This window comes from Cololabis saira, chromosome 15 (genome assembly GCF_033807715.1).
Source record: "Cololabis saira isolate AMF1-May2022 chromosome 15, fColSai1.1, whole genome shotgun sequence".
In the NCBI taxonomy this organism is placed as follows: domain Eukaryota; kingdom Metazoa; phylum Chordata; class Actinopteri; order Beloniformes; family Belonidae; genus Cololabis; species Cololabis saira.
In genome coordinates this window covers 34,974,900-34,990,271 of record NC_084601.1, presented here as the reverse complement: position 1 = coordinate 34,990,271, position 15,372 = coordinate 34,974,900, and the positions used below count along the sequence as shown (strand labels likewise).

Below are 15,372 nucleotides of genomic sequence, written 5' to 3'. Positions count from 1 at the left end.
TGGATTGATCTTACTGAGACGTCTACTCCTGAGGAGTGTCTGAAACTGTCTGAAAATGTCCTTATAAGCCTTCAGGGATGGACGGACAGCAACATGCCATGTCTGACCTGGCTTGTAGTTTTCTTTGGTGCTATGTTGTTCTGCCGCCAGATGTTGTTAATTTGAGCCAAACTGAAATGTTTGTGCATCTGGGGCAGCTGCATCTCCACGATCTGTGCTGATGTCTTTCCTCTTTGGAATTGTGTGATCCAGACCAGTGAAGTTGGAAGACATTTGCTTTTATAGAGCTCCATTAATCAGATCTATCTAAGAAGCAGCACCTTGGTGCTACTTACCCTCTTACTTGTTGTGGAAGTAGTAAGAATAATAGTTTGTCAGACTGGTTTTTATATTGTTTATCTGAGGTTGTTTTTACTTGGGAGCTCATAAGTACTAAATATTTTTCTAATATTATTATTTCCTGATCCAGAGAACCATACTTTCTGTCCTTTCTTGTTGACTTTTCAGGGAAAGTGAATAACTACAAAAACGTTCGGTTCAAGCTGCATGCAAACACACATCATTCACACAGCTGAGTGCACAAACCAAGCAGGCACTCGAAAGGTCACTGACATTTTCACACACTTGGTCTTAAAGAATGTTTAAGAACATTAAAGAAGGGACAAACCTCATAGTGGGTCAGATGCAAAACACACAAAAAGTGATAAAATTTACACCAAGACGTTAGAAATAACATTTGGATAATTTCTCCAAAATCTCTGTTGCATATGTTAATCATTTATTTCTGCTGTGATGACACAGTTTGACGCTGATTTAGAAAGAGGGCAATGGTCACATCAAGCGTCCGGAGGAGTACCCCAGTTTACAAGGGCTTGATATGGAAACATGTCACATTTCCACAATCAACTTTGCCTTCGCACTGTAAGTGCTCGGGCCCTAATAATATATTCTTAATTTTTTTGTATTTTACACTCTCTGGGAAAAAGAGGCTCCAAAATCACTCTTTAGAAAACCAACTAGCCAACGCTTCATGTATTGTAGTTTACAGTGTATTACAGGTGCATCCCTTCTTGTCTCGCCGCACTAAGGTCGGGCTTAGGGTCATATTTCCTGAGACGCGCATGCCTTAAATCTGCCGCTAAAAAAAATACTGGCATTTAACCTATTCCACAAAAATACGTGAAAAGAAAGAATATCTGAAGAACAGATGCTCATACCTCTCATCATCAGGCAGATGTAGCCACCGCAGGATGGTCAAAATCCTTCTTTCAAGAGGAATCACCCTGAAAAAATGTAGATATTATTAAGTTTATGCTGAAACTAAAAGTCTATGTTCAGACTAAAATCCCTCATATGCTGCAGGGTGTACTTTTCCATACAAGACAACTCCTATTACAACAACAACACATGATATCTATCATTTTTCTAACATGCCGTTTTGATCAGTTAATTGTGGCTCCTACTGGTTATAAAGTTGAGCTTTTAGATGTTTCTGGTATGACTGCTCAGATTGAAACACATCACATTTATAACAGTTATTGTTAGCTCACCCAACTCTGTATGAAGTTAGACATTTTCCAAATATGGTTATTCATCCAATTTTTAGAAAGCTCCATCTAGATAAACTCCTTATTGCAATGCTTTTGCATAAATGATAGCAGTTAGGAAGGGACAAACATCTGAAGGAGCTGTCTAATGGTCTGATGGAACAAGATGTTTTCAAAATCCAGCAAAATGCTATAAGAAGCTTGGAGAAAGGTACGCAAAATGTATGAACTTTAGGTTTAACAGTTAAAGGCGTTTCTATGAAATACTACGTGACTCTGAAGAAAGTAATAAAAAAATCGATCTCATTATTTAGACTTTAGATTTTACAAAAAACAAGGAAAAGAACAGTTACTCGACCGTACTGTGAATCAGTTAACACTAGGTATATTTCTTAAGAATGTAAAAATCTGCCAAATATCTGAAACTACTGAAAAGTATTCAGTACCAACTTCAGTACCAAGGCCAGAAGAAAGTCCCTGCTTTTACTCCTTGTTTCTCTGCCGTGATCCAAATCTGCAGAACAGAAAGAAAAGAAACAAAAAAAAAACAATTGAAACATCAACACATGACTGTGTCGTGACTTGTAAATCCACCAAAGGCCTGATGGGAACTGAGAACTGTACCTTAAACCAAAAAGTAGCTACTCTACTGTATATTGTTTCAGGTGAACTACCTTGGCTACCTGTACAATTCAGAATTCAATTTAAAATTTTATTACTTGCATATAAAGCCCAAAACGGCTTAGCTCTGCAGTATTTACAAGATTTGATAGTGCCTTATGTTCCTGGCAGAGCTCTCCGCTCTCAGAGTGCAGGTTTACTCGTAGTTCCTAGAGTATCTAAATGTAGATTTGGAGGGCGGGCGTTCTGCTATCAGGCACCATTACTTTGGAACCAACTTCCAATCTGGGTTAAGGAGGCTGACACCACCTCCACCTTTAGAACTAAACTTAAAACATTTCTGTTTAGTAAAGCCTATAGTTAGTGTTTAGTAAACCTCTAGCTGGTGTTGGTAAATCTCTAGGTAGTGTAAACTCTAGTGTGTTAGAGTCAGTAGTCATAGCTGCAGCTATAGAACAAAACTATAATAGTTAGTCTCAAATATAGCTTCGCGGTAGATATGCTGCTATAGGCTTATGCTGCAGGGGGGCACCGACATGATCCGCTGGGCGGTGCCTCTCACCCTTCTTCTCCTCTCCTTTTCCCTGCCTCTCTTCTCCATTACCATTTTTATTTATTATAAATATCTCATAGCTATCATTTTTGTCCATCGATCCTGTAGTTTCTTGTGCCGGCCCCCCTTTTTTCTCTTTTGTGCATGTTTGCAGGCTGGAGCCTCGGGAGCTGCGTTCTGGCCTGTGTTCCCGGCCCCCCCCCCCCCATCCCCGGTCATCCCGTTGCTGCTTCCACCTGCCTATGTGGATGTCTGCTGTTGCTGCTTCCGCCTGCCTGCACCCCCCCCCTCTGGTCATCCCGCTGCTGCTTCCACCTGCCTGCTGTGCTGCTGACGTCCCTGACTCCCCCAGTCTGGCCTTCGGCAGGAGGGTCCCCCCTTATGAGCCTGGTCCTGCTCAAGGTTTCTTCCCTCCTAAAGGGGAGTTTTTCCTTGCCACTGTTTGGCTTAAGGCTTTTCTCCCACTATGGGAGTTTTTACCTGCCATTGTTTATATAATAATTGCTCGGGGGTTTATGTTTGTGTTTATGTTTATGTTTATGTTCATGTTCATGTTCTGGATCTCTGGAAAGCGTCTAGAGACAACATCTGTTGTATTAGACGCTATATAAATAAAATTGAATTGAATTTAATTGAACATGTTTGTAGCTAGTCCCCCTTCCTTCTTTTTCTTTTTTAATTTTTCCTTTTCCCTCTCCATTTTCATTGCTATGATACTAGGAAAAGAGCAGGTAAAAAGGTGTGAGAAATATTTTTTTGTTTGTTTTTTTCCCCTCCCCTTTTATATTATTTTTTCCCCTTTTCCCTCTCTTTATGAATGAGTTGTCTTCTTTTTATTTTTATTTTACTTTTATTTATATCAAAAACAGGTACATGATTTAAGCATGCAATATTGTATAACATGTATCATCTTTGTTCCAAATAAAAATTTGAATAAAAAAAAAAAAAAAAAAAGTACTTTGTCAAAAAATACATTAGCTGAAGTTGTGAACTAATCAAACTTTGACAATGTGTTTTAGTTAACTGGATTTTGGGTGAAATCCAGTTTCTTGGTTAAAATCCAGGTGACTCCTCACCAATGGAGGGAAAGCAATTTAGTTCATATGAGAGTTTGAGAGTTTGAGAGGACCACGGTCCAATCACAAGCTGGAATCCGGAGCGTACTCACCGGCTGTCCGCCCCACCAGCGGTGGTTCAGTTTCTCTCTGGTACGTAGGTTGAAAGTGGCATTGAATATTGGGTCATGCATGGTGTTTCCCACAATCCCATGGGACTCCGGGTACAGACCCTGCAGAGAGATCCCGTCGTAACATCAACACAGTTAATGTTAAAACTCAAGCCAGCAGCAGAATCCTGACGCGAACAGATTATGAGGGCATACTGCGCATAGCTGTTTGCAAATATTTGTGATTACTCAGATGTCAAACACACGACTACTCATTAACAGGCTTTCTTTACTGTACCCTCAAGTCTTGTTCAATACAAACATTATGCAAAATCACTTACTGTGGCAAGGGTGTATAAGTTTGGAAAGGTCTTTGATGGGTAGACCGGCCGCATGTATGGTGCTGTCGTACCGCATGATCCTGAGAGGGAACAACCGTGATGTTCAGCACACTTCAATTGAAATCAATTGCAACAACATTGACTGCATGGGCAAGGTCTTTTATCACTTATAAGAGCACTTGGAGTTGAAACTACCCTAGATCTATTTTAGAAACCTTTGTTAGGAACATCATCAGCATGAACTAATGCAGTTTTGTGTGAGAACAGAATATGTGTTTGCAGGAAAGCGAGAATGAATGTCAGCACTGATGGGGAATAGACCTACAGTACATTAAAATAAATGATCTGAAGTATTTTAAGCCTCTGGTAAGACCACAAATAGTTTATCCCACTTCAGCAAAAAGCATGGTTAGGGTCCTTACTAGCAAACCAAGATCATTTTAACGTGTGTACAAGGTTTGTATCTTGTCTTAAGTTTGAATCAGTCGACTACCGAAGCCACATAATCTACCATCAATAGATGCAGAAGGATGAGAGTTCGTGGCCTCTGCTTTCACTGAATTTGATATTTATGACTTAAGGGAGTAGAAGCCATGACCACATGGAGATGTCTGTACAATCAGTCATTATTCGACACTTTTTGTACACATGCAAAATTAAAGGTACCACTGTTTGTCTGAAGGGACTCTATCCACACCACAACTTTAGGGGCAGACATGTTTCAGACTTCTCAGAGGCTCAAAAAAGCACTTTATGGCTTCAAGGGCTAACATCAAATGTAATTTTGCTGTAACAAAACATGTCGGCCAAACTCCAAACTGCTTCAATTCATGTTATTTCAGTCACTAGCAAAATAGGCCCAGCATTGACTTGACTCTTACAATTAATTTAATTCCCAAACTTAGTGACTTCACGATTACTAGCTGCATTCGGAGTCAGCAGAATGAGAAGGAGAGGAGACGTACTGAGTTTATGAATGTTGGGGATGACGGATTTGCCTTTCTTCAGGTAGGAAGCTCTGAACCCATCAAGAGACAGCATGATGAGAGGAGGACGGATGAAGCTGAGAAGGACAAGAATGGCACAAATAAGAAACCAGAGTTTTGAAGGATTAGGATTTTCAATTAGATTTTTAGTGAGGTAATTTTAAGATCATTGGAAGACAGTTAAATGAAACAGGTAAAAAAACATAGACTGCACTGATATGAAAGACACAGACAGCCACCACATCACTGAGTCAGGATCTACAGTTTTTGGCGTGTGCATTGGAGTGCATTAGACTTTAAGGAGTGTAACTACTGATTTCCTTTTTCACGTCTTTTATACACTCACTATGCACTGTATTTTTTATTTGTTGCATTGATTGACTGAATGGACCTATATTTTCAACACTGTGCCTAGTTTTATGTTTTACACTATGCAATACGTTTTACACTGTACAATATGTTTTTATACAGAACTTTGTATTTTTTTCTTTATCCTTTTGAAGAAAAAAAAAAGTCTTTGACAGATCACCTGTTTTGGCGTACTTGTTACAAGGTGGTGGTGGTGTGTGAGGAGGTACTGTATATGTGAGGGCAGGGCCGCCGCAAGGGGTGTGCGAACCGTGCGACCGCACGGGTCCTCGCGGCCCAAGGGCCCTCGCGCTATGGGCTGTTTTTTTTTTTTTTTTTTTTTCCAAATTTTTATTTTTAGGGCCCGAGCACTTGCAGTGCGAAGGCCCTATTGTATTTGCAGGAATTTTTATTAGGGCCCGAGCACCTTCAGTGCGAAGGCCCTATTGTATTTGCAGGAATTTTTAGGGCCCGAGCACCTTCAGTGCGAAGGCCCTATTGTATTTGCAGGAATTTTTATTATTATTATTTTTCTTCTGACAAAGTGATGGCCCTTTTGCCCCCCTTAACATGCCTAAAAAGTCACCAAATTTTGCACCTAAGTCAGGCCTGGCGAAAAATTTGATATTTAATGGTTTGCATTAATGGGCGTGTTAAAATGGCTCAACAGCGCCCCCTTGAAAACTTTGTGCTTCAAGCCCCAGAATGCGGTATGTCGTACATGCACGAAAATCGGTACACACCTGTATCATGGGGCAACTTAAAGAAAAGTCTCTTGGCGTCATGTCGAGAAACCGAACAGGAAGTCGGCCATTTTGAATTAGTTGTGTCATTTTGGCGAAATTTATGCCATTCCTTCGAAAGTTAATTCAGCCCGAACCGTAACGTGCACCCAAGTGTGTTATACATCAAAATGTGCGTCTCCATCCTGCGACTACACGCATTACTTTTCTCTTTCAAAAGCGTTACCGTGGCGACGCTAGACGCCAAAAAGCGCGGCCACCCTTCATCTGGTTGGTTCAGACAGAAAAAACTTTGCGCCTCAAGCCCCATAATACGGTTTGACGTACATGAACGAAAATTGGAACACACCTGTATCATGTCGCAACTAAAAGAAAAGTCTCTTGGCGCCATGGCCGAAACCAAACAGGAAGTCGGCCATTTTGAACATTCTGAATTAATTGCGTAATTTTGGAGCAATATATGCCATTCCTTCGAGAGTTAATTCAGCCCGAACCGTATCGTGAACCAAGATGTGTTATACATCAAAATGTGCGTCTCCATCCTGCGACTACACGCATTACTTTTCTCTTTCAAAAGTGTTACCGTGGCGACGCTAGACGCCAACAAGCGGACCCCCTCTTCATCTGATTGATCCATATTTGATAGTTCCCCAAAAGGCACCAAATTTGGCATGCAAGCCAGACCTGGCGATAAATTTGATCTTTCATGGTTTACATTAATGGGCGTGGCAAAATGGCTCAACAGCGCCCCCCGAAAAACTTTGTGCCTCAAGCCCCACAATACGGTTTGACGTACATGCACGAAAATCGCTACACACCTGTATCATGTCACAACTAAAAGAAAAGTCTCTTGGAGCCATGGCCGAAACCGAACAGGAAGTCGGCCATTTTGAATAAATTGTGTCATTTTGGCGAAATTTATGCCATTCCTTCGGCAGTTAATTCAGCCCGAACCGTATCGTGCACCCAGGTGTGTTATACATCAAAATGTGCGTCTACATCCTGCGACGATGCGCATTACTTTTCTCTTTAAAAAGTGTTACCGTGGCGACGCTAGACGCCAACAAGCGCACCCCCCCTTCATCTGATTGGTCCATATTTGATAGTTCTCCAAAAGGCACCAAATTTTGCACCCAAGCCAGGCCTGGCGAAAAATTTGATATTTCATGGTTTGCATTAATGGGCGTGGCAAAATGGCTCAACAGCGCCCCCTTGAAAACTTTGTGCCTCAAGCCCCACAATACGGTTAGACGTACATGCATGAAAATCGGTACACACCTGTATCATGGCGCAACTTAAACAAAAGTCTCCTGCCGTCATGCCCGAAACCGAACAGGATGTCGGCCATTTTGAATTAATCGTGTCATTTTGGCGAAATTTATGCCATTCCTTCGGCAGTTAATTCAGCCCGAACCGTAACGTGTCCCCAAGTGTGTTATACATCAAAATGTGCGTCTCCATCCTGCGACTACGCGCATTACTTTTCTCTTTCAAAGGTGTTACCGTGGCGACGCTAGACGCCAAAAGGCGCGCCCCCCCATCATCTGATTGGTCCATATTTGATAGTTCTCCAAAAGTCACCAAATTTTGCATGCAAGCCAGACTTGGCGATAAATTTGATATTTCATGGCTTGCATTAATGGGCGTGGCCTAACGGCTGAACAGCGCCCCCTAGAATACTTTTCTCTGCCATAACTTTTGAATGGTTTGACATAGAGAGTCGTGGGTGGTGTCATCAGATTCTTTATGGAGCCCTTGACCTTCATTGGCCTGAATTAGCCCCGCCCCTTCTTCTGATTGGTTGTCCCTTTTTTCTGCTATAACTTTTGAATGGTTTGACATAGGAAGTCGTGGGTGGTTTCATGGGACTCTGTAATGAGTCCTTAAGCTTCGTTGGCCTTAATTAGCCCCGCCCCTTCTTCTGATTGGATGTCCCGATTTTCTTCTATAACTTTGGAATGGTTTGACATAGAGAGTCGTGGGTGGGGTCATCAGATTCTGTATGGAGTCCTTGACCTTCATTGGCCTGAATTAGCCCCGCCCCTTCTTGTCATTGGTTGTCCCTTTTCTCTGCCATAACTTTTGAATGGTTTGACATAGGAAGTCGTGGGTGGTGTCATTTCTGATATGCTTATGGGGGCGGTGGCCGTGAGTGCGAGGGCCCGTTCATCGCTGCTTGCAGCTTTAATTCTTCTTATTATTATTTTTCTTCTGACAAAGTGATGGCCTTTTTGCCCCCCTTAACATGCCCAAAAAGTCACCAAATTTTGCACCCAAGTCAGGCCTGGCGAAAAATTTGATATTTAATGGTTTGCATTAATGGGCGTGGCAAAATGGCTCAACAGCGCCCCCTTGAAAACTTTGTGCCTCAAGCCCCACGATACGGTTTGACGTACATGCACGAAAATCGGTACACACCTGTATCATGGGACAACTTAAAGAAAAGTCTCTTGCCGTCATGCCCGAAACCGAACAGGAAGTCGGCCATTTTGAATTAATCGTGTCACTTTGGCGCAATTTATGCCATTCCTTCGGCAGTTAATTCAGCCCGAACCGTAACGTGCACCCAGTTGTATTATACATCAAAATGTGCGTCTCCCTCCTGCGACCACACGCATTACTTTTCTCTTTCAAAAGCGTTACCGTGGCGACGCTAGACGCCAAAAAGCGCGCCCACCCTTCATCTGGTTGGTTCAGACAGAAAAAACGTTGCGCCTCAAGCCCCATAATACGGTTTGACGTACATGAACGAAAATTGGTACACTCCTGTATCATGTCGCAACTAAAAGAAAAGTCTCTTGGCGCCATGGCCGAACCCGAACAGGAAGTCGGCCATTTTGAACATTCTGAATTAATTGTGTAATTTTGGAGCAATATATGCCATTCTTCGAGAGTTAATTCAGCCCGAACCGTATCGTGAACCCAGATGTGTTATACATCAAAATGTGCGTCTCCATCCTGCGACTACACGCATTACTTTTCTCTTTCGAAAGTGTTACCGTGGCGACGCTAGACGCCAACAAGCGCACCCCCCCTTCATCTGATTGGTCCATATTTGATAGTTCCCCAAAAGGCACCAAATTTGGCATGCAAGCCAGGCCTGGTGATAAATTTGATATTTCATGGTTTGCATTAATGGGCGTGGCAAAATGGCTCAACAGCGCCCCCCGGAAAACTTTGTGCCTCAAGCCCCACAATACGGTTTGACGTACATGCACGAAAATCGCTACACACCTGTATCATGGCACAACTTAAAGAAAAGTCTCTTGGAGCCATGGCCAAAACCGAACAGGGTGTCGGCCATTTTGAATAAATTGTGTCATTTTGGCGAAATTTATGCCATTCCTTCGAGAGTTAATTCAGCCCGAACCGTATCGTGCACCCAGGTGTGTTATACATCAAAATGTGCGTCTACATCCTGCGACACCACGCATTACTTTTCTCTTTCAAAAGTGTTACCGTGGCGACGCTAGACGCCAAAAGGCGCGCCCCCCCTTCATGTGATTGGTCCATTTGATAGTTCTCCAAAAGTCACCAAATTTTGCATGCAAGCCAGGCCTGGTGATACATTTTATATTTCATGGTTTGCATTAATGGGCGTGGCCTAACGGCTCAACAGCGCCACCTTGAATACTTTTCTCTGCCATAACTTTTGAATGGTTTGACATAGAGAGTCGTGGGTGGTGTCATCAGATTCTGTATGGAGTCCTTGACCTTCATTGGCCTGAATTAGCCCCGCCCCTTCTTCTGATTGGTTGTCCCTTTTTTCTGCTATAAACTTTGAATGGTTTGACATAGGAAGTCGTAGGTGGTGTCAAGGGACTCTGCAATGAGTCCTTGAGCTTCTTTGGCCTGAATTAGCCCCGCCCCTTCTTCTGATTGGTTGTCCCTTTTTTATAATAAAATCGCCACGAGCCGCCAGTCGCTCTCGCGCTGACTCCCGCTTCCTGATTCAAACGTCTGCCGGCCCCGCCCCCCGACCAATCGGTGGCGAGTAGGGTGATGACGGCCCCGCCTCCCGACCAATCAGTGGCGCGGAGGGTGATGACGGCCCCGCCCCCCGACCAATCGTTGGCGAGTAGGGTGATGACGGCCCCGCCCCCCGACCAATCAGTGGCGAGTAGGGTGATGACGGCCCCGCCCCCCGACCAATCAGCTCCCTGTAATGTGGTGACGTCAGAAATATTCCCAGCTCAGCCCGGTTACAACCTTGGCAGAATGGTTACAGAAAAAGTAATAATTAAAATAGTAGGGTTTTACTAATATTTATAACTTACAAATATTTAACAAAATTAGAAAAAACAGCTCCAGACTTACATTACTAAATATCGATATGTTGGTCTCTCCTAAGTCAGTACGTCAAATAGAAATGAGAAGCTGAGTCTTAGCTCAGCCAGAGCGTTCCTGTCTTTGGAGTCAGAGATCAGAGTTCGATTCCCGCAGTATCCAGACTTTTTTGTCAGCAATTTTTTTTTTCTACATCAATATGTGCGTCCCTGTCCTGCAACGACGCACATTACTTTTCTCATTTAAAAGCGTTACCGCGGCAACGCTAGACACCAAAAAGTGCGCCCACCCTTCATCTGATTGGTTCAGAGGGAAAAAAACTTTGAGCCTCAAGCCCCATAATACGGTTTGACGTACATGAACGAAAATCGGTACACACCTGTATCATGTCGCAACTTAAAGAAAAGTCTCTTGGCGCCATGGCCGAAATTGAACAGGAAGTCGGCCATTTTGAATTAATTGTGTAATTTTGGCGCAATTAATGCCATTCCTTCGGCAATTAATACGGCCCGAACCGTAACGTGCATCCAGGTGACTTATACCTCAAAATGTGCGTCTCCATCTTGCGACTACGCGCATTACTTTTCTCTTTCAAAAGTGTTACCGTGGCGATGCTAGACGCCAAAAAGCGTGCCCCCTTAATCTGATTGGTCCATATTTGATAGTTCTCCAAAAGTCACCAAATTTTGCATGCAAGCCAGGCCTGGTGATAAATTTGATATTTCATGGTTTGCATTAATGGGCGTGGCAAAATGGCTCAACAGCACCCCCCGGAAAACTTTTCTCTGCCATAACTTTTGAATGGTTTGACATAAAGAGTCATGGGTGGTGTCATGGGACTCGGTATTGAGTCCTTGACCATAATTGGTGGAAATTAGCCCCGCCCCTTCTTTTGATTGGTTGTCCCTATTTCCTGCTATAACTTTTGAATGGTTTGACATGGAGAGTCGTGGGTGGTGTCATCAGACTCTGTATGGAGTCCTTGACCTTCATTGGCCTGAATTAGCCCCGCCCCTTCTTGTGATTGGTTGTCCCTTTTTTCTGCTATAACTTTCGAATGGTTTGACATAGGAAGTCGTGGGTGGTGTCATTTCTGATATGCTTATGGGGGGCGGCGGCCGTGAGTGCGAGGGCCCGTTCATCGCTGCTTGCAGCTTTAATTATTATTATTTTTTTTTTTCTTCTGACAAAGTGATGGCCTTTTTGCCCCCCTTAACATGCCCAAAAAGTCACCAAATTTTGCACCCAAGTCAGGCCTGGCGAAAAATTTGATATTTAATGGTTTGCATTAATGGGCGTGGTAAAATGGCTCAACAGCGCCCCCTTGAAAATTTTGTGCCTCAAGCCCCACGATACGGTTTGACGTACATGCACGAAAATCGGTACACACCTGTATCATGGGACAACTTAAAGAAAAGTCTCTTGGCGTCATGCCCGAAACCTAACAGGAAGTCGGCCATTTTGAATTAATCGTGTCACTTTGGCGCAATTTATGCCATTCCTTCGAGAGTTAATTCAGCCCGAACCGTATCGTGAACCCAGGTGTGTTATACATCAAAATGTGCGTCTCCATCCTGCGACTACACGCATTACTTTTCTCTTTCAAAAGTGTTACCGTGGCGACGGTAGACGCCAACAAGCGCACCCCCCCTTCATCTGATTGGTCCATATTTGATAGTTCCCCAAAAGGCACCAAATTTGGCATGCAAGCCAGGCCTCGCGATAAATTTGATATTTCATGGTTTGCATTAATGGGCGTGGCAAAATGGCTCAACAGCGCCCCCCGGAAAACTTTGTGCCTCAAGCCCCACAATACGGTTTGACGTACATGCACGAAAATCGCTACACAACTGTATCATGGCACAACTTAAAGAAAAGTCTCTTGGAGCCATGGCCGAAACCGAACAGGATGTCGGCCATTTTGAATAAATTGTGTCATTTTGGCGAAATTTATGCCATTCCTTCGGCAGTTAATTCAGCCCGAACCGTAACGTGCACCCAGGTGTGATATACATCAAAATGTGCGTCTACATCCTGCGACACCACGCATTACTTTTCTCTTTCAAAACTGTTACCGTTGGCGACGCTAGACGCCAAAAGGCGCGCCCCCCCTTCATGTGATTGGTCCATATTTGATAGTTCTCCAAAAGTCACCAAATTTTGCATGCAAGCCAGAGTTGGCGATAAATTTGATATTTCATGGTTTGCATTAATGAGCGTGGCCTAACGGCTCAACAGCGCCCCCTAGAATACTTTTATCTGCCATAACTTTTGAATGGTTTGACATAGGAAGTTGTGGGTGGTGTCATGGGACTCTGTAATGAGTCCTTAAGCTTCGTTGGCCTTAATTAGCCCCGCCCCCTCTTCTGATTGGTTGTCCCGATTTTCTGCTATAACTTTGGAATGGTTTAACATAGAGAGTCGTGGGTGGTGTCATCAGATTCTTTATGAAGTCCTTGACCTTCATTGGCCTGAATTAGCCCCGCCCCTTCTTCTGATTGGTTGTCCCGATTTTCTGCTATAACTTCTGAATGGTTTGACATAGGAAGTCGTGGGTGGTGTCGTTTCTGATATGCTTAAGGGGGGCGGTGGCCGTGAGTGCGAGGGCCCGTTCATCGCTGCTTGCAGCTTTAATTTTTTATTTTTTTTTTCCTTTTTTCCCTTATAAATATCAACAGTCACATTCCATTACAGACCTAAATGTGTACTAGTCTGTGCATATCAATAAATATATGTGCAATGATGAGTCAGACCAAGCGCATTGACACAAGCTGCTCTGATCCAGACGGGTGGAGTTGGAACAAACCGTCACACAATGTCGAGAGAACGAGACAGATTCAGGAAATTTCCATCAGGGGATGAAAAAAGAAAACAACTAAAGAAAATGGAAGAGTTTAATCCCTCTCTGAAAGGCTCGGTTGATAAATTTGTTACAAAGATCACCGATCCGACCAGGTCTCAAGCAGCCGTGGGGCCCCGCGTCGAGGCAAGCCCAGATGATGATGAGGCAGGGGAAGGTATCCAGTATTTTGCTAATTGGAGAGTTAAAATTGCGCATATAGACACCCGATCCGACCCGAAAAACCCCAAAATGTTGCGCACGCTCGCTACGCTCACGCGCGAGGGCCCCCCCATCCATTTCGCACAGGGCCTCGCAAATCTCCCAGACGGCTCTGTGTGAGGGGGTGTGGTCCAACTTTCTAATTGCGGGGTAAAGGGGAGGTAATTATCAGACGTTTTGCCAATTGTTCAAATCTTTATAATTATATTCTACAATTACCAGGTAATATTATGGAAACAACACACACTTTCTTTTACAGTCCAGTTTCACTTTAATTATCAGGTAATTATTTCTGTACTTAATAAGGAAGTACCAGGTAATATTATGGAAACAACACACACTTTATTTTACAGTCCAGTTTCACTTTAATTATCAGGTAATTATTTCTGTACTTAATGAGGAAGTACCAGGTAATATTATGGAAACAACACACGCTTTCTTTTACAGTCCAGTTTCACTTTAATTACTGAGTAAAAGCCAGGTAAAAAAGTCTGTACTTATTGGGTAAATACTTAGGAAATAGAATTACTGGGCAAGTAACTACAAGGTAAGTTCCTGCCAATTGCCAGGTAAAACATGGTAACTAGCAGTTTAATTACAAGGTCAATAGAGTCATTTACACCCCTCGGGGGTACATGCACCAATCCATTGATAATAAATGAATCAATAAGGAATGGGTAAATACCCGGTAGTTATCCATGAAATGTATAGTAAATACAAGGTAACTACATGGTCATTGAAGTGTAATTAGCTGGTAACTACCTCAAATATAGGTTATAATTTCCTGGTAGTTTGCAGAAAAATACTTAGTAATTACCTGGTACTTACTTACCAATATTAACCTAGTAAATACCTGTAATTTCCCTCATAGTTCCCATCCAATGTCTTTGTAATTACCTTGTAATGTTTAGTTTAAACAACCAGGTATTTACCATGTAATTACATGGTAAATATACATAATTACATGGTACAAGAAAATACGTAATAATTACCTAGTACTTACTGGGTAAATTACCCGGTAGTTACCATGTAATTACCTTGTAAATACAAGTTACTACTAGGTAATTACAGTGTAATTACCATGGTATTACCTGGTTAATACTGTACTGTAAAAGAAAGGGTTACCGTTCAGTCAAGCTTCAGCTAAAGATCGACTTGGCTGTTTAATCAGGCTCTTTTTCCTGCCCATATATGAATACACACAAAACGATTTGATTTACCAACTAAAGCCCCTGGCATGATAGGTTGATAGTACACACTTTCAGTTTGTTAGCACCGGGTTTTCTGGTTGACCAAACTGGAAGAAGGTCAAACAGTGAATTGAGCACAGCTTTGCACATCTTACAGTCTTTCCCATTTTAATAATGATGGGGCACGACCTGGATAGATCCCTGGTATATTAAATAGTCAAACAACATAAACAGCCACTTTTACAGACAATCAGGCAGAAACCAAACGTGGATATTGTTTGGATTGTGTGAGAAAGCCAGTAGAATTAAAGCTGCAAGCAGCGATGAACGGGCCCTCGCACTCATGGCCACCGCCCCCCATAAGCATATCAGAAATGACATCACCCACGACTTCCTATGTCAAACCATTCAAAAGTTATAGCAGAAAATAGGGACAACCAATCAGAAGAAGGGGCGGGGCTAATTAAGGCCAATGAAGGTCAAGGACTCAATACAGAGTCCGATGACACCACTCACGACTCTCTATGTCA

General features: G+C 42.9%; 1 protein-coding gene across 1 annotated transcript in view; it reads right to left on the bottom strand.

The window, feature by feature from the left end:
* The window catches only part of enpp2l (ectonucleotide pyrophosphatase/phosphodiesterase 2-like), a 60,416-nt gene that overhangs the window by 29,236 nt on the left and 15,808 nt on the right, over window positions 1-15,372 (bottom strand). Inside the window, exons 6-10 of the mRNA XM_061741444.1 lie at window positions 5,193-5,290; window positions 4,228-4,307; window positions 3,890-4,009; window positions 2,006-2,061; window positions 1,218-1,283 (exon numbers count right to left, since the gene is read on the bottom strand). Of these exons, the coding sequence (XP_061597428.1) occupies window positions 1,218-1,283; window positions 2,006-2,061; window positions 3,890-4,009; window positions 4,228-4,307; window positions 5,193-5,290 (420 nt within the window). The remainder of the gene's footprint in view (window positions 1-1,217; window positions 1,284-2,005; window positions 2,062-3,889; window positions 4,010-4,227; window positions 4,308-5,192; window positions 5,291-15,372) is intronic.